Source organism: Penicillium argentinense, assembly GCF_028826775.1.
Source record: "Penicillium argentinense strain IBT 30761 chromosome Unknown utg000011l_segment0_segment0, whole genome shotgun sequence".
NCBI lineage: Eukaryota > Fungi > Ascomycota > Eurotiomycetes > Eurotiales > Aspergillaceae > Penicillium > Penicillium argentinense.
In genome coordinates, this window is record NW_026622670.1 from 2,153,501 (window position 1) to 2,176,718 (window position 23,218).

General features: G+C 49.5%; 10 protein-coding genes across 10 annotated transcripts; 3 read left to right on the plus strand and 7 right to left on the minus strand.

Annotated features, from left to right (window-relative positions):
• Nucleotides 1-558: 558 nt before the first annotated feature.
• N7532_011820 (uncharacterized protein) lies at nt 559-1,565 on the plus strand (the record flags this gene model as incomplete). Its single annotated transcript, XM_056624311.1, has 5 exons — nt 559-610; nt 713-831; nt 1,128-1,199; nt 1,284-1,351; nt 1,442-1,565. The coding sequence occupies 5 exons, from the start codon at nt 559-561 to the stop codon at nt 1,563-1,565; spliced, it is 435 nt and encodes a 144-aa protein (XP_056469299.1).
• A 1,588-nt stretch (nt 1,566-3,153) lies between these two features.
• On the plus strand, nt 3,154-6,132 carry N7532_011821 (patatin-like phospholipase family protein; the record flags this gene model as incomplete). Its single annotated transcript, XM_056624312.1, is given in 7 exon segments — nt 3,154-4,159; nt 4,224-4,552; nt 4,572-4,627; nt 4,639-4,757; nt 4,813-5,030; nt 5,050-5,230; nt 5,432-6,132. 7 exon segments carry the CDS (start codon nt 3,154-3,156, stop codon nt 6,130-6,132), a joined length of 2,610 nt encoding a protein of 869 aa, XP_056469300.1.
• A 995-nt stretch (nt 6,133-7,127) lies between these two features.
• N7532_011822 (uncharacterized protein) lies at nt 7,128-7,811 on the minus strand (the record flags this gene model as incomplete). The annotated part of the gene is made up of 1 exon (XM_056624313.1): nt 7,128-7,811. The coding sequence occupies one exon, from the start codon at nt 7,809-7,811 to the stop codon at nt 7,128-7,130; it is 684 nt and encodes a 227-aa protein (XP_056469301.1).
• Nucleotides 7,812-9,869: 2,058 nt separating this feature from the next.
• Nucleotides 9,870-10,541, minus strand: N7532_011823 (uncharacterized protein; the record flags this gene model as incomplete). The annotated part of the gene is made up of 1 exon (XM_056624314.1): nt 9,870-10,541. One exon carries the CDS (start codon nt 10,539-10,541, stop codon nt 9,870-9,872), a length of 672 nt encoding a protein of 223 aa, XP_056469302.1.
• A 117-nt stretch (nt 10,542-10,658) lies between these two features.
• Nucleotides 10,659-11,444, minus strand: N7532_011824 (uncharacterized protein; the record flags this gene model as incomplete). Its single annotated transcript, XM_056624315.1, has 1 exon — nt 10,659-11,444. One exon carries the CDS (start codon nt 11,442-11,444, stop codon nt 10,659-10,661), a length of 786 nt encoding a protein of 261 aa, XP_056469303.1.
• A 763-nt stretch (nt 11,445-12,207) lies between these two features.
• Nucleotides 12,208-12,922, minus strand: N7532_011825 (uncharacterized protein; the record flags this gene model as incomplete). Its single annotated transcript, XM_056624316.1, has 3 exons — nt 12,208-12,569; nt 12,675-12,791; nt 12,856-12,922. 3 exons carry the CDS (start codon nt 12,920-12,922, stop codon nt 12,208-12,210), a joined length of 546 nt encoding a protein of 181 aa, XP_056469304.1.
• A 406-nt stretch (nt 12,923-13,328) lies between these two features.
• N7532_011826 (calponin homology domain protein) lies at nt 13,329-15,343 on the plus strand (the record flags this gene model as incomplete). The annotated part of the gene is given in 3 exon segments (XM_056624317.1): nt 13,329-13,495; nt 13,625-15,026; nt 15,041-15,343. 3 exon segments carry the CDS (start codon nt 13,329-13,331, stop codon nt 15,341-15,343), a joined length of 1,872 nt encoding a protein of 623 aa, XP_056469305.1.
• A 2,715-nt stretch (nt 15,344-18,058) lies between these two features.
• N7532_011827 (uncharacterized protein) lies at nt 18,059-18,764 on the minus strand (the record flags this gene model as incomplete). Its single annotated transcript, XM_056624318.1, has 4 exons — nt 18,059-18,201; nt 18,274-18,418; nt 18,466-18,604; nt 18,709-18,764. 4 exons carry the CDS (start codon nt 18,762-18,764, stop codon nt 18,059-18,061), a joined length of 483 nt encoding a protein of 160 aa, XP_056469306.1.
• A 385-nt stretch (nt 18,765-19,149) lies between these two features.
• On the minus strand, nt 19,150-21,062 carry N7532_011828 (uncharacterized protein; the record flags this gene model as incomplete). Its single annotated transcript, XM_056624319.1, has 2 exons — nt 19,150-20,885; nt 20,951-21,062. The coding sequence occupies 2 exons, from the start codon at nt 21,060-21,062 to the stop codon at nt 19,150-19,152; spliced, it is 1,848 nt and encodes a 615-aa protein (XP_056469307.1).
• Nucleotides 21,063-21,923: 861 nt separating this feature from the next.
• On the minus strand, nt 21,924-22,998 carry N7532_011829 (ORMDL family protein; the record flags this gene model as incomplete). Its single annotated transcript, XM_056624320.1, has 2 exons — nt 21,924-21,974; nt 22,045-22,998. Coding segments are annotated over 2 exons (1,005 nt in total), but the record flags the coding sequence as incomplete, so codon positions are not given.
• Nucleotides 22,999-23,218: the final 220 nt, after the last annotated feature.

Below are 23,218 nucleotides of genomic sequence, written 5' to 3' on the forward strand. Positions count from 1 at the left end.
AAACGGCGTTTCTCCATACAAAATCAGCCCAGAAACCGTACCCAAACGCCTGTAGTAATCAATTCTCCCACTGGTCTCTCTTCCGCATCCTCGTGGTTCAACCGCCAGCTTCCCCTGTTCTTTCCATCTTCCGTTTTCTGGCCGGCAGTTCATAATCTCCTGCCTCGTTATTGATTGGTGGCGTTCGTCGTCAGCTGACATACTGGATGTAGTCTTCCAAGACCTGTCGGTAGGCCTAGTGTGTCGGCGTTCCTCACACCCAGCGTCTTCACTACCTTCCCCTTGCCAGTCAGCCTGGCGCTTCGATTTCTTCGTCTTCTGGGTCTGGTTCGACGTCGACCTGACGGAATTGACCTCGCAGACCTGTTCGCAGCATGAATTCGGCCACATAGCGGGCGGCCTGCGAGTGCGACACTGGGGTCCATCATTTGCTGGTTTGTGTGCGATTCAGTTTGGCTTTTAGCGTTTTGCTGATGGACATCTTCGTTAATGATGAATATCCCGCTCATCATGAAACCGAACTACTGTAAGTCCGGCATAAAGTCATACGTGCACTCGATGCGCAAGTACCGCTTCAATCCGACCAAGGAGGGGCCGTATTTCATAGACGGTACGCTGGAGCAAATGGGTCGTCCTTATACTGGCCAAGTCGTCGGCGGTCACGCGCATGTCTAGCAGGTATTGCAGAAGAAAGCCACTAACGGTGACCAAGTTGGTGAGGTGGGAACAATGGATTTTCGGAATGACGTGATGTACCTGGCGGAGGTAAGTGTTGGGACGCCAGCGCAGACGGCGCAACTAGACTTTGATACCGGATCAGCGGATCTCTGGGTGAGATATTATCCTTTTTGCTGAGACAATAGAGCAGGATTGATGGAAGTGTTGAGATGAACAGGTCTGGTCGACAGAGCTTCCGCACTCGACGCTCTCATAGCACCCGAACCATAATGTCTTCGATCCGTCGAAGTCCAGCACATTTCATAACTAGGTCGGCTCGACCTGGAGCACTAGCTGGGTTCGGTGACGGGTTATATGCGTCGGGCAGTGTAGGCACCGATACCGTTAGCATCGGCGGACTGGTAGTCGAGAACCAGGCCGTCGAGTTAGCTGACAAAATGTCTGCTTAGTTTGCCAGCGGCACGGGCGACGGGCTGCTTGGCCTTGCGTTCAGCAAGATCAATACGGTCAAACCGCGGCCGGTAAACACGCCTGTGGAAATTATGATCGCATAAGCCGATATTCCGAACAGCTCGGAACTATTCACAGCAAAGCTGGGCTCATAGCGCGATGCGGATAAGCCGGACAAGAGAGCCTCGTTCTACACCTTCGAGTTTATCGACCAGGCTACTGTGTAGGCGTCTAGCGAGCAGATCTACTATACGCCCGTCGCTAAGAGTTAAGGGTTCTGGATGTTTGACTCGGCCTCGGCGACTGTGAATAGGCAGACGATTTCCCGCGCGGGAAATAAGGCTATCGCTGACACTGGCACCACTCTAGCTCTAGTAGACGATAGTACCTGCCAGGCTATCTACGATGCTATTCCTAGTGCCACCTATAACCGCTAGAGCTAGGGGTATATCTACCCGATAAGCACGACTGTAGACTAACTCCCTGTTGTTTCATTCGCAGTTGGTGGCAAACAGTTCGTTGTGCAGAAGGAGGATCTAGGCTTTGCGGAGGCTAGGCCTAGGTACCACTATAGCGGTATCTAGAGCCGGGGCACTATAGACCTAGACATTCTAGGTGATACCTTTTTAAAGGGGATTTATGCGGTGAGTGATTATACATTCTGTATAAAGGGACTTTTACATCAAGGTCGCTAACTTAGACGTCTCTATCTCTGTAGGTATTTGACGTTAGAAACCTTCGCTTTAGAGCCGTGCAGCGTAAGGAACTACACTAGAACTATCTCCTCCTCCTTAGTAGGGGCTAGACCCTCATCTAAATGCAGGGGGTTCTATAGTGAAGTTAGGGGAGTTATCGGTTAGGGTCTACTTATGTAACTTAGCGATACTAATAGGTAATATAAGCTCTCTGTCCTTTCCTGTGAAAAGAACATACAACTAAGTGGCGTTACCCTCCGGATCCCTTTGACTTCGTTGTCGTCTATTCTATGCTCGTGTTACTAAAAGTGCTTATACTTGCGTTCTACGTTAAATTGCTAAGGTAGCGTGTTTCAAGACAGGGTCCGGGAATCAGAGTTATATATTCTATGATAGTCACATATGTTGGATGCCTTATGACGAAGGTATCCGCTTGAAATTTATGTCTCCTCTCGTTGCTTCGCACTCTCTCCTCCTTTCTTCCCTATACTTAGTTCCTTCGTTAAATGCTAGTACGTTGGTCATCTATCTTTTCTAACTAAGTTATAACATAGAACTAAGCATCCTCTCTCAGAAGCGCCAAGGAACCGTATGTATGTATGGACGGATAGATAGATGGATTGGATTTTATTTGCTCCGACCCCTCGCGAAAAAGCGATATCGCCTGAATGCTCAACTTATAATACCTGTTGCTAGCGGCAATTGCTAACTAGGAGACCAGCCTCTATATAATCTTGATTCTCTAGAGCCCTATAGCAAAGACAGCCGCAATAACTCCCCACTCGCGGTAGATAGCAGCGACTTTCTGTGTAAACTGAGAATGAATACTATTCAGAATTTGAAATTGAATAAAGTGGTCGTTGTTGAGATATTCCAGATTGAATTTCTTGCCTTAACTATGGTGTTTGGGACTGCGCAGCTCGGCGGTGTGCGCAGCTCGGTAGTGAGATACATTAGTGCAAACGACTCAGACTATGCCTCAGGCACCATTCCACGAGATAAGGATAGGTAACTATATTCCCATGCTCATCAGTCACAAATGGGATGTTGTTCTTTTGTCGCTTTTTGGGCGCATTAAATTGAGACCGCTTGGCTGGCGGTCGTTAATGTGAGAATGAAAATCTTAACTTAGAAATGTGGGCCTATTATTTATGATGGGAACCTTTTCTAAAATGGGCACCTCAATATTGACTTCTTTTGCGCAACTGATATGCCAATACTTTCTAGTAAATGCTACCGTTTTTAGCAAGATTTGGATAAAAAGATAAATATAAAAACTTTCTCTAGGACCCGGTGTAAAGGATTACCCCCAGAAGTTCTCAAATACGCTATGGCGACTTGGCTGGATCTCGTCTCCGATGGTGAGGGCTGGTCTCTCATTGACACGGGAAGACTTCACGAAGTCGTCCAGGGCATGACCCATCCAAAATCACAATATCCGTTGCTGTTATACTTTGCGGGAAATTCGAGTCGACTGAGGGCTTTGCGGGCTCTCTTTCCGCGCAATAACGTCACACGCAAGGGCCCAGCAGGACTAGCACGTCTTCACCTCAGCACAGTTACGTCTAAAAAGGAACAACCAGTTATATTTGCCGAAACCGACATTTTCACCCAAAATGGATTGGGGGATACAGTTTTACCGAGATATCCATTTACAGGTCTACGAAGATTTCAGATTCCCGTCCCAGAGAAAAGCGCGTCTATAGCAGAAGTCAAATGGCAGATAATTGGGAGAAATATCTTACCGTGGACACGAGTTTTCTGTCTCTTTGTAAACAGCACCTCAGAGATGGAAACTGCGCAAAGCTTACTACAAGCTCCGCGTCGAAGGTTAACAGTCGGTAATCAGCCTCTCCCTGAGAGTATGCATGTTATCATTGTCTTGACCGAAGACGATGATGGTCATAATTCAAAACCAAATGACTGCTGTTTGAAAATGGCAGAGGGCAGCCTTCAACCCAACCAAACTATACTGGATCTTCGACGTCGCTCTGGGCTATCTGAATTAGTGGTATTCGAGCCCCTACGCCGTCTCATTATGGACCAATTGTATGAAATGCATACAATAGAGCAAACCGGGCACAATGTTCTCTTCTCGGCAATGCACTTGAACGCGCTCTGGAGTGCGGGCTTGCAACTCCAAGAATATTGGCCAAAGCAGCGTGATTTCGACTGTCTACGAATTGCCCGTGAAAGCTTTCCTGAGGATATCGCATTGTCCAAATGCTTGGTAGAATTGAAGAAAAAAATAGAGAGCTCTCCATGCCCAGATTCCGAGCTCTACAAATTTGTTGCTTCTGCGCTTCTGATGGATGCTTACCCGCCCGGAATGCACAGTAAGTACTGAGGATTCTTGACCGTCAGTCAATCTACTGCTAGCTCACAACTGTAATTGACAAGGGTTCCCACCGGATCTGGTCTTTAAAGCTAACTATGAAAAGCACTGCCTGGTCGCCTTCCCCGCTCTGGAGTCCACCGACCATTGCCAGGGTATTATGAGCGAGTTCAGTCAAGAATTTAAGAAACTGCGTCCGCATCATGCTTCCGCTGCCCTTCGGCTCAGGAGCCTAAGGGGCTTTCATGCAGACTGGAGTGATTTACGTTCCACCAAGACTTGCTTTGCTTGTTTGTGTCGACCGCCAGAGCACATGATGCCCTGTAATCACGCGATATGCGAAAATTGCACTGTGGTTTTTGGAGAACGCTGGGCAGAAGCAGAATATCAAACTGTCATTTCTCAGTGCCCAGTCTGTGGGGATCCTTGCAATATTACAATTCGGCAACTTCCGCCAACAAAACAACCTGTAATTTTTAGCCTGGATGGGGGAGGGGTGCGGGGAATTATCCAACTTGGTTTACTGCGAGAATTGGAAAGGCGTCTTGGCGGTATCCCCCTAGCGCAGATAGCTGACTTGTGTAGTGGGACAAGTGTTGGTATGTTGCTGCCAGACTACGCTCCTGCGATTTTTGTCGACTGAACCGTTCTTAGGAGCATTGTCTACAATCGACATGATTCTTAATGGCTCACCTGCAGCACTTAGCTTCTCGAGGTTCCCAGCGCTAGCTCAGGCGATTTTCAAATCTTCGTTCGGCGGTCATAGCAGGTTTCCTATGATTCGTGGTATACAGCTGGTAATTCTAGCTACAAAAATGCTAACGGGTGGCCAATACGACTCAGCGAACTTGATTGCCGTTCTGAAAGAAGCGGTGGGCTCCCAACGAAGAGTATTTGATGTCGCGACCACAAAAACGGCAGATTGCAAAGTGGCTATCATCACAAGCCGAGCTTCGGACGGGAAAGCATGTGTATTCGGGAACTACAGGGGGCAATCTCAACGTGCTGAAAATTGTGCCTACGAATTTTTACTTCCAGAGGACGATCAACACAATCCCTTCTTGTGGGAAGCGTGAGTGGCTTCCGTTTTCCGGCCAGCTTTCTTCTCCAAAGGACATGTATAGGAATGACGAGCTGACTTGTACGCATACTAGCGCTGAGTGTAGCGTCGCGGCTCCATTGTGAGTAAATTTGATGTTGTGTGGTGATCTGTCTGGCTAACTAGCATAGCTTTTTCGGACCAAATTTCTACCCGGATTTGGTTCTCTTCAAGATGGTGGGGTGCGGGCTAACAACCCTCTCGCCATTGCGTTGAAGGAGCCGAATAAGATTTGGCCTAAAGCCAAAAGTCATGATCTGCTTCTTTCAATAGGAACTGGTGTGTCATCGTCCGACTGCTATTCTGTTCCTGACGCTCCAAATGTCCTTCGTGATGGTTCTATTTTCAGGCTTATTCGGGCAACCTTGTCTTCTCCTTGTATGGATGGAGAGCAGGGCTTTGCTGAAGCCCTCAATTATCTCCCAAGTGATACTAAGTCTGACATATTTAGGCTCAATCAGGTGATAGACGATCCGCTTCCCCGCCTGGACGAGGTTGAGAAAATTGCACTAGAAACTACTCGAAGCCGCCTTCAGAAATCGAAAGAACGAAATCGGTTATCATTACCTCATGTGAAAGAGGAAAAGCTGAATCAAAGAATCCAACAAGAATCCGAAAATGATTTCTACCGTTCTTGTTTCGAAAATTTTCGGGATCTTGCCACTGCGGCAATTGAAGCCATAGACGAATTAGAGCTACAGTATCATTTCGAGCCTGAGGCAGAACCGATTGGTAACAATAATCTGCAAAAGTCTCTTGATACTTTACGAACCATTTTAGAAAACTCTAAAAATCGTGAAGCCAAGGCCGAGCATCAATGGAAGCAGAAATGGAATATCTCTCGAATGTGTAAACCTGCATGCAGATGGCTCTGAGATTGGTTTGAAGGAATTACAATAGGTCCAGTCAGATACTAGTAAGCTTGGGATTTTGTATCCAATACATACAAATCCAAGTCCGACCAGAAAGCACTTCAAGGTGTACTGTTTGCGAATAAGCACACATCAGACCCCGTTAGGAGTGCAGTGCCAGGTCCACTGTACTCCCTTGATGCAAGCGAGCGCAGGAGAGGCAGCCGACGGCCCAGAGGGCTGCGCAGATGAAGGCGGTGGGGGATGAAGTAGATCAGAGAATGAAGTCTGATTGTGGAAAGGAGAGTGGGTAGAGGGGAAGCAGCGTTCGTTTTGGATTTCTTTTGTTTATTTTGTCTATTTTGTCATGTTTGCATACATTCTCGGGCGGCCAATCAGGGGCTTGCGTTGCAACCCATGGAAACAATCGTTCAGTGGGCTGGCGACCACCTTCAAGCTGTCGGCAGGCCTGACAGCACTCCCGCATAGCAGCATATATTTAGAGCAAGCTACATCGGGCAAATGAATTCATCATCATCATTATCATCATCAACTTCACCACTACCAATTCACCTGTTGAGATATCCCGACTGCTAGGATAATCATGAGGCTGGGATCACGCGCATACACATATACCTGACTTCTCGGTCTACTTGTACATAATACATTCAACATAACACACAATTAACTCCCCTCAATAATATGAACATCGAAGCATCACTCAATAAATCAACAGGGCCCATAAATTAAGCGAAAACGTGTTCAAAATGTGTCCAATTGAGCAGTCTCGCCAAATACAGTACAGGCAGAAGTGCACAAATCAAGCATATCACGGGTTTCTCTCTGTTTGCACCATTTGTGAAACCTGCTCCAGAAGTCTTGGAGTCGAATTCCGGTTCCGAAAACGATGAAACGGTATCTGGGTCTTGGCGGTTCCGAGTCGAATCGAACCTGGAGAGTCGCGATTCCTGCCGTGGTCTACTGCCGGGCTTTGGCTCGTTATGCTCCGATTACCTTCCCTAATCCGTCAGAATCCCCAACGCAACAAGCTTGCCGTCCTGCTTCACCGTGAAGCGACGCTCTGGGGCAAGGTATTCCGAGGGTTTGTCAAGATCAACCACAATTGTCGTGACGCTTCGCGGTGAAACTGTTCGGACTCCATAATAGGCACTCAAGGTTCCCTCAACGTCGTTTGGGCCATCGGTGAACGTTAGGCGATCCCCGGCAGCAATAGGAGCACCTCCTTCATCTTCTGGAAGTCCAAAGATATTCGCACGAAACTGTGTCCCCGTGCCGGCTCTCTTGAATTTCCATCGAGACTCTGCCTCTAAAGGGTGATCCGGTCCAATGGTGCGAATCGTTCTCAGATAAGGAAACAAACAACTGCCCTTGTCCCATCGCTGGTTCCATTTCTCAATAGGAGGAACTGGGACGACATGGAGAAGACGAGGAAAAGTTCTAGTTCTAAAATGTTCCTCGGCAAGATGATATAACCCTTTGTCCGTTTTGAAATCATAAAATGGTATAAAATCCAAGTCCTTGTTCACGATCCATGCAGTGTGCATCCCGTCTCTATCGTTTTTTGCAGCGTCCAAAATTTTCCCGAACTCTGGAAATGCCACCTCCTCGAAATCTGTAGCTTGCAAACTGACGAAGATCACCGACCTAAATTCAAGGGAAAAGCCGTCCCACATCGCCTTCATAGCGTCATCGAAAGTAGCGAACTCGATGAATATTAAATGCCTCCCGTATCGGAGTCTCTGAGGCGTGTTGGACTGTTCGATATATTCGTATTTGGCATAATTCACTGTGAGACCGTGCTCGGTCTTCTCTCAATTGAGAAGTGAACATTTGCCTCTTCGTGACCTTTATAGAGAAGCTTGAAATTTTGTAGAAAGCTATAGTCGCCACTGCCACCGAATACCGCAATGGCGCTTTTTGCAGTAGGCTTTAGAGTAGTCATGACAGGTGTTTCAAATTTCGGGGGTTGGCAGCCAAAACGGCCAAATATGAGGCAAAATTTTGGATGCTAAATGGGTGAAATAGTGTTATATATGTCCTTGATATCACATGCTATTTTGATGAAGATTTCCGTGCCTGCGTAGCGGGCCAGTAGTCTCTTACGGGTTAAGTGTATGAGGCATTTTACGACAGAGTGGGTCAGTCACATCAAATAAGTTGGATAAGCAGATAACTACTATTTGTTGATAGCATAAGTGTATGATGAAGTAGCGATCGGCGTGACGAACCCCCTAGCAGATCTAAACTCCTGGCGTATCTGTGCCCTCCGGCCATACAACCTCCGACGCCCCCACATCGCTTCTCTCTATGGGTGCGCCCCACCGATTTCGCCAATTTCATCGATTTCGCCAATTTGACCACCTCGCATACAATTCAATTGATTTCTCAATACAAGGGCTCATTATCATGGAAAAATAATTCCTATGTTGAATATTAGAGTAGTCGAAGGTCTTTCAGATTGCATGTAGAGGCGATTTGTCCCCTTTATTCAATGACACTAAGTATAGCGAGTGGAGAAGATACAAGATACCAAGCAACAAGGAACTAAGTGCCCCGATTATGTCACACAGATGTTGTTTTGCCACGCACACTCAATCCTTGCAGACGGCCGTGGCCGTCACCTGATCGATGGCCTGAGAGACGAGGTAATGGTCCGTAACAATTACAGACGGGCTGTGGGACAAACACTATATTAAGCGGCAGTAGTATATTTCATACAGAACTTTACACGATCGTTATTTTCCCGTGTATTCGATTTCGTATATTCGTAATCTTTGTACCTTTCTATTGCCAAGAATTTCGCTCAACTCAACATTGTCGTAACTCATATCGTTGTAATGGCCTGAAAAGATGATGACCGTGACCAAACAAACTCCAATCACGTATGGTTGTCCCTCATACTCATCTCTGATGTCCTGGTGGATGATCTTGGCGTCCTAGTAGTCGAGGGCAGAATTCCTGGTAGTACATGTCGTCATGTATTTCAGCATCTGGCTACAGTATTTTCTTTCGTTTTCAAAAGCAGTGATACCAAGAAATCATCTAATTGAGGTATTCCCTGTTCACAAATAACCATTGATTTGTTGTTAGTGGATAAAAATGCTGGACTGTGTAGGTACCTCGCGGCTGTTTCACCATGTAGGGCATTTCATATCACCGGGAGGGGGGTTAATTCACATCTTGCTTTAATTTTTTTGTAAAAAAGGTGACGGTAAAACTGCCGCCTCGGGAAGCGATCGGCTTCCGGAGCCCAGCCTGAGTTAGTCCCGCCGCCGCCCTGAGCTGCTCCCTGAGTAACCCTGAGCGACCCTGAGCGATCCCGGAGCGCTCCCGAAGCGCTCCCGGAGCACCCTGATCGCTCACCCCTGATGCTCCGACTGGCCGACGTCACTCTTCCTTTTTTGTTTCACATCCTCCAAGGATAAGCGCTTTGCTGCCTACGGTCGCTCCTAGGAGCTCGAGGGAAGACATGACTTGATCTCACACTGTATCTATTCTCCAGCGCTTGCTTACTCGAGCTCATCGCCTAACGATCATGGTCCGCCATTCTGTAGGAGAAATGAGTTTTCCCTGAACGCGGCCTTCGTTGTTTCTTCTTTCTTTCACAGTGGCAATGCAAGCTTCATTTGACCGAATTCTATACAAGAAGAATATGGAAAATTAAGGGTATCAAGAACTTCAAACGAGTGGTTCAACATAAGCGCTTCTTCCTGGCTGTCAAGGCATATTCAGAGTGTTCATCACTCTTCGTAGTCGATGTTGGCCATGGTAGGAAAATGTTCCTCCTCTGTGACATATGACTCACTCCTCGTCTCAGCCAGCGGTAGTTCACGATGCCGCCCCTCCCAAAAGCTCTTTGAGAATTGCAGCCGATCACGCAGCTGTTGGTCACTGATAACAACACAACGAACATCGCAAGGCAGAATATAGTCGCGGAAAACATCGGACGCATGATTGCTGGCCGCGCATACCACCTCAGCGAGGAGGTAGGCCATCACTCCAGAAATGCCCGCGATGTATTCGCCGCCGAAGACCACGGAAGGATCCCGAGAAGCTAGAAAGCTTTGGATCCGGGAGCATACGGATGCAGAGTCGAAGTTCGGGATTGGGTCTGCGTGTGGTTGCGTGAAGTGGCGATAGCTAAAGTTGTCCAAGTGCTGGGACTCGCCGCGATGTGGGAATAGGGTCTCAGCTGCAGCTGGGACTGTCCGGCTGCGAAGAAAAGTTCGTTCTAGGAAGCTCAAAGCCAGTTCGTTGATTAGGTCAAGAGATCCCAGTCTCTCGGGCTCAAAAAACTCCCTGCTCGTCACGCTTAGGCGAAGTGCGTCGATTTCCTGTGCTCTCAAAATATGCTCCCTTGGATCGTACGGCCCGAAACACTCGGCTGGGAGAGGTGGTGGGCCTGGTCCCATGTCTATTCTCCCCGGAGGCGGGTCGGATACTTGGAGAGACAACGCCCGAATAGACTGGATCCCGGGGAAGTTGAAACCTTCACGTACCTGAATGTGGATCAGCTGATTAGAGAGCTATCACGCCAACAGACTGGAATCAAAGCCTCTGAGACGCACCTTGCGCGCCATCCTCTGATCTTCAGTCTCATCTATTCTTATTGTTTTCTGAAGACCCGCGAACCTCGTGGACGGAAAAACAGTATTGGTAGTGAAGAAGAGGAACGAGTGGGCGGCGGTATGCGTGTCGTCAAATCCAAAGCGACCAAAATCGTATTCCCCCTTAGGAATATGCAGATACGCACCACATTTGAACCACTTCGGGCGTGGTGGCTGCTGCTGTATGTACCAAAGCAGCTGTGTTTTGGCCTCGGCGTGGTCCATGACCCAAATCCCGGTCCCAAAAAGGCTTTCGTCTTCCCCATCTTCCCCAATGTCTCCATTTTCCCGGACGATTCTAGGGAACTCCTCCTCGTCAACTAAGCTTCCGTCCCGACGCCAACCGTAGCGGTTAATGACGAAGACACCCTCTGCGGCCGTCTTGACAGTGTTCACCTTGCTCCCGAAATCTTTCTCGTAGGGCGAGCCCGACACACGCAGGAGCTTGTCGACTTCCATCTCTGGGTTGACGTCGGAGTGAGCTATGAACCATGCGACCACCTCATCACCATCGACAAGATGATAGGCGTTCCAGGTTCCGTTTCTCGCGGGTATATTGTGTGGAATAGTCTTTTTACGAGGCTGAATTTCGGGGAACCCACGTTGAGGAAGAACGGAGGCACCATTCCAGAGATCTTCCAGGCCACCAAAACAGAGGCACCCGGAGGATATGGTGAAGGAGTTGTAAACCTCTGGGGAGGCTGCCATGGTTGTGGGAGAGACTGTGTTGGATCCTGTTGAGTGTTCAGGCTGAAATCGAATTGTGAAAGATGACGGGTTGTTCCCCGAATTTGTACTTTTTTCGCTGCCCGCTCACAATATATAACGATCTACCCGAAGAGAGTTGAATACGAGAGATCGTCGTCCTTCAACTGAGTCAAGTCTGTGGAACCTGAGGTTCGAGTCGGACAGTATCGTACGCGCGAAATTTTCTTCGTAAAAAATTCAATAGGCCCCATTGCAGGGTTTGGATGGTCATTACTTGAAAACCTTGGAAGTTTTCGACTACGTCAGGCAAATAACATTGCGATTATTTGCAATTAGATTCATCAGACAGTGAGGTTATATAAAACATATATTGTAGCCAGAAGGTTATTGTACAAAGGTTAGGCTGCAGTGTGCTATCGAACGGCAGATTCGATTGAACAGGAAATGCAGAAAGCAACCCGGATGGGTGAGATTGATTCGATGATGGGTGCCCCTGGGAAATGGCGATTCCACATCCTGCAGGCCAGATCGAAAGAATGGCGGTCAATGACAGGCATTTGATACAATTAGCAAACGTTTTGAGGCCTTATATGACTGAATGCATGGAAGCCATATTTTAATATTTCGTTTCTCTTTCCCTTGGTTATTGTCATTGAGGAGTGGTGATAGATATTGCTCTCTTGCTTCGACACTAACCCGGCTTCCGACATGGCTAGCCAAGGGCGTTTCGTGCAATATAGCAGAATCCTTGATCATAATCTGATCACCTTTTGGCGTTGGGCGACCAGGCCTCTGGCTGCCAGCTGTCTCCAGGGTTGCGGTTATCTGCCTTGGCCCATGGATTTTCTTCTTTTGAAGGCTTTGATTGAGAAGCGGGCCCGCGCTGCGAAGCCGAGTGGTGTTGCGCTGATTCAGGGGTATCTCTGAACGTTGTGTTCACGGAGCCTTCGTTGAGTTTTGACTTCGGGGTTTGGGGTTTATCGAGGAATGAAGGTTTGCTATGCCAACGCTCGTCGGCGAGTTGGGCGAGCTGTTTGATCTGCATTTGCCGCATGACCTCTTGCCGCTGTTCTTCGATGGTCGGAGCGTGTTCGCGGACGTATCGGAGCCATTGGTGCCATTGTGCTGTGGGCATATGAAGCATGTCAGTATCATTCCTTTGTCAATTAACCGGCTGGGCGATGGGCCAACTGCCCGGGCGCCTATTCTTCGTGCCTAGATAGCACTCACGCGTAACCTTCACATCGCTCAAATGCATCTTCGGGTCCGGCTTCAGCATTCTCCGCCATCGGTTGGCGTTAATATCGTCCTTATATTCCCAGAATGTGTTTCCGGCGAGATCCTGGCCTGGTGGGTGGCGAGTCAGTACGGGGGGTTTTCCACGGCGACTGCGGCAGAGATTCAGGCGTACCAGCAAGGCGGGATCTGCGCCAGGGGAGCTTGAGGCTCTTCCACTGAAACCAGAGACTGTTCACCATTGTGTGGGGGTTGCGAAAGAATTGAGGCGCAGGCGGGAGACGTGGAGAAGAAAAGTGGTCCGCGGCGGACGAGACCAGGAACGTCATCAGCATAAACAGCGGAGCCCCAGGCATTCATTCCATTCCACCACCTTCTTCCGTCTACCTTGCAACCTCACACCTTGTCCTCCTTTATTCCTGCGGGGTAGTTGGCGTAACTTTTTCTCTTGCGGGACCTTCGTCTCGGAAGATTCTGAGTTGCCTGCGCGCTTCGTCTTTCCTCAGATACCTAACTCTCTCCCCTTCCCCCACGGCTGAGGCCCAACAGGCAGACTTGGGCAAAGGGATACTCCCAGGGACCACGACACTTCAACCCCGTTCATCTAAGACGATACTTTGATCGATTTCCGACCGCTTACGATTGATCATGGCGTCGGTCACTTCGCTGGACAAGGACCTGCGCAATATGCGCCTATCCCGTTATACCCCGCAGGCCGCCGCGGAGGTGCGCGACTGGATTGAGGAGGTTTTGCGTGAGAAGCTACCATCCAGGGATCTGCTCGAAGGTCTGAAGGATGGAGTCGCGCTTTGCAAGTAAGTTCTGATTGCCTCGCCGAGTTTCATACCGGATGCAGCCTGGTTAACCCCTTGAACACTAGGCTGGTCAATTTGGCCGTCTCCCCCGGCGTGAAGTATAAGCAGTCCTCCATGCCTTTCGTCCAGATGGAGAATATTTCGCACTTCCTACGCGCATGTCAAATGGAACCCCTCGGACTTCCCCCCACATGATGTCTTCCTCACAGTAGATCTGTACGAAGCGAAGGACCCGGCGCAAGTCCTCCAGTGTCTAGCGGCCTTTAGTCGCCGGGCCAATACGCTCCATCCCGGCATATTCCCCCGCTCAGTTGGCCCGCAAAGCAAACGCGGGATGGTCAGTCCCAATGCGACGGGTTCTTCGAGCCCTGGTTCATATACTACGCGAACTGGCCGCGCCTCCAGCAATGCTAGTGATGCCAACCCTCCTATCGCTGGTCGGATGAGCCCTGCTAAGCCTTCTGGGTCTCACAGCACCTGGAGCAAAAAGAATGATCAGGGATCCACAGCTCCAGCCTGGAATATTCATCAGTATGGCTACATGGGCGGAGCCAGCCAAGGTAACCAAGGTATTGCGTTCGGTGCTCGGCGACAGATTACAACGCCTGGCCCAGCTGTGCCTAGCCTTGCAGAGAAGGAAAAGCGCAGGCGCGAGGAGGATGAGAGAATCCGTCAGAAAAATGCTCAGCGAGAAGAACAAGAATGGGCCCGCCAACGCGAACTTGAAGAGCAGGAAGCGCAGGCTAAGGTCGAAGAAGATCGCCGATGGAAGGAAGAGACCGACCGTCTCCGGGAAAAGGAACGCCGTGAGATGGAAGAAGAGAAAAAGCGTTGGGATGCAGAGAAGCGTCAATGGGAGGAAGAGGAACAACACCGAGTTGCGGAAGAGAAGGAAGCCGAGGAGCGAGTTGAGCAAGAACGCCAGCGTCGTCGAAAGAGCGCCACTGATGCTCGTCTGAATGGACAATTCCTCAGCCAGTATCAAGCGAGCCAGACCTCCACGAACGGCGGAGATGCTCCGGCCGAAGAAACCCCCGAGAGTCGTCGCATCAAGGAGCTGGAACGAGAGCTAGAGTTGGCCAAGGAACGCGAGCGACAGTATGAAACCGAACGAACTGGCCTCCAAGTCCAGAAGAGTGGCAACGACTCTCGATCTCGCAGTCGCAGCCGCCAGCGCCCGGTACCTGTTCCCCCTAAACCGAGCTACGATCTTTCCTCTCTCGAACAGGAACGCCGCATGCTCCGCACAGATTGGCAGAAGACCCAAGAAATGCCGACTGCGACGGAGGAACCCGAGCACGCCGAAGAAGCGGCTCCTCCACCACAGCCTCGGCCACTCCCACAGCCTGTGCCCTCGTCCCAGGCAGCACCAGCGCCACCCCCGAGAGAGCTGCCAGCCGCTCCACGTCCTCTTCCAGACCCTATGGCATACACCGCGAACCGTGGGCGAGAGAGCCGCGTAGACCGCTTCCTCGCCTCCAACCCTGCCCCCAGGAATCAGCCCCCTCCATCCACAAACCCCAAGATTATAGTACGACATCCGAGGTCGATGCCGAGAACAGCCGCCGCATGGTCTCGCAGCAGAAGACTCGAGCCGGGGGCTGGGCCTCGAAGTCCTTGCTCGAGCGTGAGATGGAGCGCGAGCGGGAACGCCAGCGGGAGTGGGAGGAAAACCAGAAGAAAACCCAGGCTGCTGTTCGCGATACCAACATGGGCTCGGGACCTGGTCAGTCCTGGGATGTTCATCAATATGGATACATGGGAGGTGATAACCAGAACCGTGGTGGCGTTGGACTGGGTGTTGGAGGCGCCCGACGTCAAATCATTGGACCTCGGCCGCCCCCGTAAATGACTCGCTCATGGATGAGTGTGTTCCTATTCAACCTAGGATGGTATTATCTCTTCATCCTTCTATTTGCTCCGTATGATTTTGTCTTTGCTTTTTGATCTTTTGCGTCGGCGACTTGGTGGGTCATTTCTTTTGTTGCCATGATTCCCGTCTGGAAGCCTTGTTTGGGTTGCTGTTTCGCTTTTCCTATTTTGACTTATCCTTCATTGTAAGCCTCTTTGGCGGCTGTAGATACCATTCCGTATAAACACCAATAATTGCAGCCATTCTATTCTATTTTAAATTGTTCATCTGAGTAGCAACACTACAATGCAGTATCATCACATGTGATATGATGTGATATCAATTTTGACAAGGTCATCCGCGTCATCCATGTTCTGAGGTATGTGCTGAGTGCTAGCTATGCCGGAACATGGAAGTACATATTCACAACACTCAAAGGGGATGACTAGGAATTAAAATACGGTTGTGTGATGGTTCTGATACGGTATTGAGTTTTTAATATTGTACTACAACTATATTCAAATCCAAAACCATATTACAACTGCCTTGCAACAGCGTTGATTCGAATACTGTAGTGGCTTCCAATACCGTGGTGGAGCTCCAAGACCGTATCATATTTCACTATGGGAATGAGATCAAATTGGTAGCCTAACCAAAGTATACTCTAATATTGTACGTTTTCTAATACTGTATCACGACTATCACACAACCGTATTTTGATTCCTAATCATCCCTTATATGAATGTATCCATCGTTCATGCTATGCGCTCGCAATTTCACCTTGAAATATATCCCCAGGCTAGTGTAACTCCATCTCAGATATCCACCCCATTGCACACTTGAGAAAGTAATAATCAGCATTTCAAAACGTAGGAACTTAATATCATGGATAGTGCTGGTTTCGTAGCCTCGTAGATCGGCAGCCGGGGCATTGCTTGGAAGGTGCAGAGCGTCACCCTGAACGGGCTCTTACAGCTCAGCCCCAACCACCACTTCAGTGCAACTCTGGACTCTGCATCCAAATTGACGCCGGTGGCTGGGATTGTTATTGCACCGATTGATGCCAATCGCACTTGACTCAATTCTTGCGCATCATCGCCATGTGGCAGCTCTCAGGTCCTTATTCTCCCCAGGCAAAAGCGGTGATGGTAGAGCTGTCGGTCAACTTCGAACATGACGATAGATACTACAGAGACGCCTTCGAGGCATGAAATTACGAGCGTATGCAAGCTTGGCTTCATACACCCGAGTCAAGTATCCTCCGGTTGACCAGCAGCCTCGGCCAAGGCAAGTCTGTAGCGAGCCGTGATGTCGCCGTCAGGAAAGAAGAATGGCGGCCCGAACAAACAGAACAGTCTCAGCACACGACTGCCGCGTATTATTATTTCCGGGGGAAATCCCCATTACGCCAAATGGCTGTTGGTGCCGCAAATGCGTTGTTATATCAGCTCTTCGATGGAGTCGCTTCGGATACTTTGCTTCACAATATGTGAAGACGGGGGGATACTGAAAAACCGTGTCGAAACGTGACGACGGCTTTTACAAATCAATGGGCACAGCTTGAATACTCTGTTCAGGGCCAACGTGCTGGGCAATTCGTCTATATACTCGATGCAGTGGATGAGTGTGATCCCAAAGATCGGGCTTTGCTCCGCTCTCTTTCCGGTCTATATTCGAAACTCTCTCACCGTGAGGGAATTGCATCAAAATCGACAATCAAATTCCTGATCACGAGCCGGTTGCCGAACAGTGACCTACAAGACGACTTTTGAGTGTTTTCGAGACACCGCTCGTCCGGTAAGGACCTGGCTGATTGATCTGGATCAAATGGACCTTTTCATTCAGCTAGAGAGGAGCCCTGTTATAGAATAGGTTGTACAAAGTTTTCAAGTGGGCCAAAAGCTCATGGTCGAGAAAATATTGCAGGAGAATGGCAAAAAGGCTGGCAGTGGTTGCGTGTCGCAACTGGGTTCGTCATTGAAACCAAGAATACCGAAAAGAACTCGTAGTTAGTGGCCACCTTGATGTCCTATTGAGCAGATTTACAACCGACTTGAACGGGGTATATCAAGAGGCATTGAGAATTGCGAGGGGTCAGTAGGGAACTCCGATGGTCGAGAGACTACTGCATATTATGATGGCTGCACGGCGACCCCTTGCGAGCACCGAACTCCTGTTAGCATTTAAATTCTCAACCATCAATCCCAATGACGCCATGTGCTCAGAGAACAAGTTACATTATACGGAATTAGACTCACAGCAGCGCGAAGACCTGAAAGAACTGGAAGATCTTGCCAAATACCTGGATGGATTAGTACTTAAAGTAGCACAAACTAAATTCAGCATTAAACATCAGACCGTAAGGAAATTCCTTACACGATGCAAAGGAGAGCATTAAGTTGCATCTGATGAAGAATCAAAGTCTTGGGAAGGGTGTGTGAGCATTAAACTGTCAATGAAATAATGACATGCGTCTCTCTTTTATCTGGACTCTAAGGAAACATCATCGGCGCAGTGAGAAGAGAATACGACTCGAGGGGAAACGGTCTCCATTTCTCTCATATGCCGCGAAGTTCTGACCTGTCCACTTCAATTCTCATTCCGAAAGTGCGTTTCAAGCTACTCTTGGATCAGCACGAGCTTTATGCCTAGGAGATGGTCCTAAGACAAATAACTGGCTGAAGCTGAATGGCGGTGTTAATGCTTCTAGGTCATCTGATCTCAGCATAGCGGTGTCTCTGCGCATCATTCCTCTGGTTCGGGATATACTTCACAGCTCTCTCAGCGACAAAGCTGGGATCCAGTTTCAAGACGACCCCAATGAACGGCTTGGTCATAATGACTGGAAACTGAACTGCCGATTGAGAGCAGCTATCAGCACAGGTGATCTTAACTTGCTTCAGTTGCTATTTAAAAGCGGACTGACCGTGCAAGCCGAGGAATGCACCTGCCAGTGGGCTCTCAGAGATGTTGCTGAAATTGGCAAGGCTGAACTTGTCGATTTTCTCCTTGAAATTGGTGTGCAAATCGATAGAGGTTACAGCAAAGCCCTCTTGTAACAGCTTGTGAAGCTGGTCATTTGAGTATTGTGAAACATCTTTTAGATTGGGGAGCCTACCCCAATGACTTTCACGGCATGTTGATCAGATACATGGCTCCATTGCGGCAGGTCGCGAAAGCAGGACACGTGGAAATGATGCGGTTGACTCTGGATCGAGGTGCTGATCCTAACGGCTCCAACCAAGATAGACGTTCTCCTTTAACATAAGCGGCGCATTCAGTTCATCTCGAGATTGTACAGATGTTACTTGCCCACGGAGCAAGCGTCAACCGTTGGCCAGAGGAGAAAATTCTGACATACTGGAATGGGTGGCAGTTGCGGACATCATGTTTACATTGGTTGACCACGGCGTCCATTGGCGTCTCTACGGGATCAGGGCCTTATGAAGAGCCTGTCAGAAAGGGCATACAGGGATTGTGCGCATACCATTAGAGCTAGGCCTCACGCCTAATGTGAAGGTAGAATATATTAAGGGCAGTGCGTTCAACGAGGCTGTGAGATCAGGGAACACGGACATCGTCCGTATGCTGGTCGACCATGGGGCCAAAGTGTTCGAAGATGACATCAAAGCAGCCGTGGCCCGAAACTATGACGAGATAGCAGAAACGTTCCTCGACCCGTACATATCGTTTCTGCTATGCTGCGATTGGTAGGGAAAATAAAAATGAGTATTCTAGTTAGATCAAGGAAAAATATGTACCATTAGATCATGAGAGTCATCAAGTTCATGTGAAAAATTCGTCAGCTGGGTCCGGTGCTCTGGACCTGCAGAACCTCCAGCAGGAGAAGAAGTCTATGGCCGCTTTCTATAAGCCAGGACCATTCCAACGGCTCTTTCTGCTTCTTCGCCTGGCCGCGCCGGATCTCCTCAAAGCCCCGGTCCACTCGGTGCTTTATTCCAACTTGAACAGCCTCTTGCAGTGAAGGTCGGAGAACTAATCCACCGCTACCTGCCAATAAAACAAGAAGCGCTTCCAGGAGAATAGAAATTTTGGCGTTGTCAACAACACTAGCGTTTGCTGCTGCAAATGGTAGGAAGCACTTTTCCAGCTTATTCTGATCCAGATATTCCTCTCCAGTTTGAGGGGCGGCACTTTCGAGCATGCTGAATAGCAGAAGCTCACATAACGTAGTAGCCTCGGCATCGGATCCTTGCACTTCTCTCCATGTCTGCTCCTCACATGGTGTTTGGTTTTCATCGGAACCAGGGTCTTTTCGAAGATTCTGTGCTAGCCCTGGCAAGATGTAGGGACTGATGAAAGCTTGGAACGTGGGTAAGGGCAGATGGCGAATTTGCTCGACGAACAAATGATAGAGATCGAGGATGGACAAGAATTCTTCAGGGATTTGTTGAGACACCCTGGATAAAAGGAACATAAGTCTTTTGCGCAGGTCGAGAGAGTCAAGGGCACCCATGGGCGAAACCCCGACATCATGTTGTGCCAGTGCTATACCTGGCCCTGCAGTTCCATCGACAGACTCATTGCCGGATGGATCCTTTGCCTTCCGGGTGCCTCTCCTCGTACGCTTTGAGCGCCTGGAGCCCAGACCTGGAGGCTTGTCTTGCTCGGCACCGGTAGTGGCCCCATCATCTGTATCATCCTGGGCGAGGTAGTCGCCATATTCCTCTTGGTCGATGTTGACATCCCGCTCCCTCTTTTTTGCCTTTTCGGGTTTGCGATCAGACTTGGCAGGTTTGAGTTCTTTCGGGAAAATTTGGCGGAATTCATTCACCGAATGCGAGCTTCCATCTGCAAAGACAGCTCTCATGATTCTCCGATGCTTTCCATACCCCTCACCTGCAGATATGTACTGGAATAGTAAACTCTCGCGGAGGATTGCCGTATCCTCATAGCGCTTCTCACGAGCTGCCTTGTTCCGCTCTTTCTGTGAGACAGTTTCTTTCTTTGGAGCTAGCGGTGTAGTTTCCTGTGATACTACTTTGGATTCCGCTTGTCTCTGTTTGAAGATAAACTCTCGTTCGTCCCAATCATCTAATAGTACATCGCACATGTACTCGAGCCAAATCTGCCATCGTTCCCATCGCTCAGGGTGTAGCATGGAGCAATTGAATGACCAGCCAACGGCATGCCAAAAGTCCTCGGCACGAGACCAGAGAGATTCCTCTTCCCCAATCTTCACTCCTAACGATCTGTTCTCCCCGGTTCGAGGGTTATTGAAACCATCCTCGTCATGGATGCGTCTACCGGAGCGTGTGAATTGATCATGGGTGAAGGCAAAGGCAGTGTTCAGCTTCGCTTCTCGAGGACTCACGAGCGTGCCGAGAAGACGCAAGAGTCGCAAGGCGACGTGCGCGGCGTGTTGTTCCTCCGAGGACGTAGCCCGTGTTGTGGTGGTCGGATGGACTAGGAAGGTTACAGCGATTGCGAGATGTGGCGGTAACGGAATGATGCAGTCCGGTGAGGCATAGCTTCCAGACGCGAGGGTATTGAAGAGAAGGTTCAAGGCTTGGGTGTCTGCAATGTCGGCGCGTTCGAAGGTTAGCGGTGGGGTGAGAGATGTATGTCAGGAGGGAACTAACAAAGCTTTTCCTCAAAGAAGATGCCAATATGTTGGCCTAGCTCGAATCTCAGGTACTTCGGTTTGCGGTATTCTGCATTGCCCCTTGGAGCCATGTCTTCGAGATGCTGCATCGACATGCTGGGCAAAGCTGCTCGCGTTTCGACGCGCGCTTATCGATAGCTGCTGAGTAACTGTGGGGTCAGATTATCCAATATGATTGGCTGCCATGGCGCCTCTACCAGAGGAGTATTGAGTAGTTCTAGTTCAGGTTGAGCGCGTGGTCAAGTGAATTTTCACGATTTCATCGAATGGATGTGTACGGGGGTCCGTATGTGTGGTTATGGTGTAGAGAACGGATGATCATATCAACTTTGAAACTAAGCAGACTCGGTTGTGTTGGCCTGTTTGTTATCAATTGGGGGTGCTCATTCGCAAATAACTACTAGAAATTACTAATAACTAACTAGCACTACTGCAATCAGTGCCTCTGTAGAACCTTGCGGAAAGTACAAGCAAACGTGAATTTCCTTCTAACAGGAACCACTACATTATAGACCAAATTTCGGGAGCTAATGTGCATACACAATGCCGTGCCTTACTCTATGATGCAATGTCCCCGCAGGGGCCAAGCTAAGAAGGATGACCTGCATGCTTAGCCAGCCTGCAGGACCCATTTTAGCGGCGCTCCGAACGAACTTCCCATTGAAATTACAGTTCTGGAGAGAGGCAGAGGCAGGAGAAATAAAATGGATAAGATATGCAAGGCTCTAAAGCCGGACTGGGGCAGAAATGAGAGACTCGCAGCCCATTACTGTCGTATTTGCTAAGAAAAAACGAGAAATTTGCGACAGCGAACAACGGATCACTACTCCGTGGAATCAACGCAATGCAAGGACTTCTTTATGAGTCGGCAGAAAAGGAAAGGAGGAGCAAGCTCGAGGGCCGAAAGACGCCAATGTAGCAACAACAAGGAAATCCGAAGAGAAAAGAGACTATGACTCCTCCGGTAAGTCGGAGAAAAGACCTATTCGCAACCGATGCGACTGGGGCAATGTTAGCTAGGCGGTCCGCAAGAAAAGAAGGTAAAAGAAAGAATCCGGAATAAACACATACAAAAGGCAGCTTAGGAATGACAACCGCCAACGTAGCCAGGAAGTTGATGGTGAAATAGGTCAAGTCGTAGTGGGTGTAGTGGGTGCTGATCAGGAAGAGCACGATGGGAACGCAGAGCAGGAACTTCTTGGTCGGCGTGTACTGATCGCCGTTGTCAATTTGCTCCCACATGTTAAGGTTGTCGTAGGCACCGGCGTTGAATTCGAACGGGATGCCCCGCACCCAGTGAAACATGAGGAAGGATCCGAACATGTAGCTGATGTTGGTCAGGGTCCACGAAGTCTCCTGCGAGACGCCGGGGATAATGTCGTAGAAGATCTTCAGGGCGGCGATACAGACGAAGTGGATGGTCCAGGCACCTGATTCCCGCGAAAACCGCCGTGTCAGCCTTTGATTGCTATTCATGTCTCTGTCCACCGTGGCCCGAATCGACTGGGAGATTCTTGTGCTGGTGGACGAATATGATCCATTGGACTTACCCTTCGCGTTGACCCAGTTAGCATTGAGATTCGGCAGAGCAGCCTGGTCGCTGGTGTGTTCGATCGACTCGGGAGGTTCCTGGTAAATGAGACTGCTAGAGCGGCGCCGGCGGCCCTGCTTCTGGGTGTTTGGCGAGAGTCGCTGAGGCCCGTCCATCTCGGGAGCGAAGGAGATGGAACGCGAGACCAACAGAGAAGGCTGGGAAGTATCGGACGCCAGCGTGACTGGAGATGGTGGTATCGGAGTGGGTGACGGGGGAAAAAGGAGCGTGGGGATGAAGTGGCCGTGGAGTCGGGCGGATCGGGGTTCTCGGGGGAAGTGGGAGGGGGTCACGGGGGAGTCTCGATTTTTTCCTGGCGTCGTATCTCTTCTTCGGGGCTCCGCAGGCTGGCGCGTCTCGGCTGGCCAGGGGAGTTGAAAAGACGGTTTCTGAATTTCGGGAATATAGTGAGTGGGCGAGAGACGAAGCGAGTTTGCTGGGAGCTGCGATGGGATCTGGCCTGGAGCACGTGCACGCCACAGCTGGCTTACCCATTTAGGCGGCCGTCTACATTTATTCTACCGAAACAATTTCACCCTTACGGTGCTGTCTCCCTCACCCTCTCTCTATTGCGACATACTGCCACTTTGTTTATTATTAGGGGGAAGTGCCCCCAGAAGTATACCGGTCGATTGGGAATTCTAGAGAATCGGT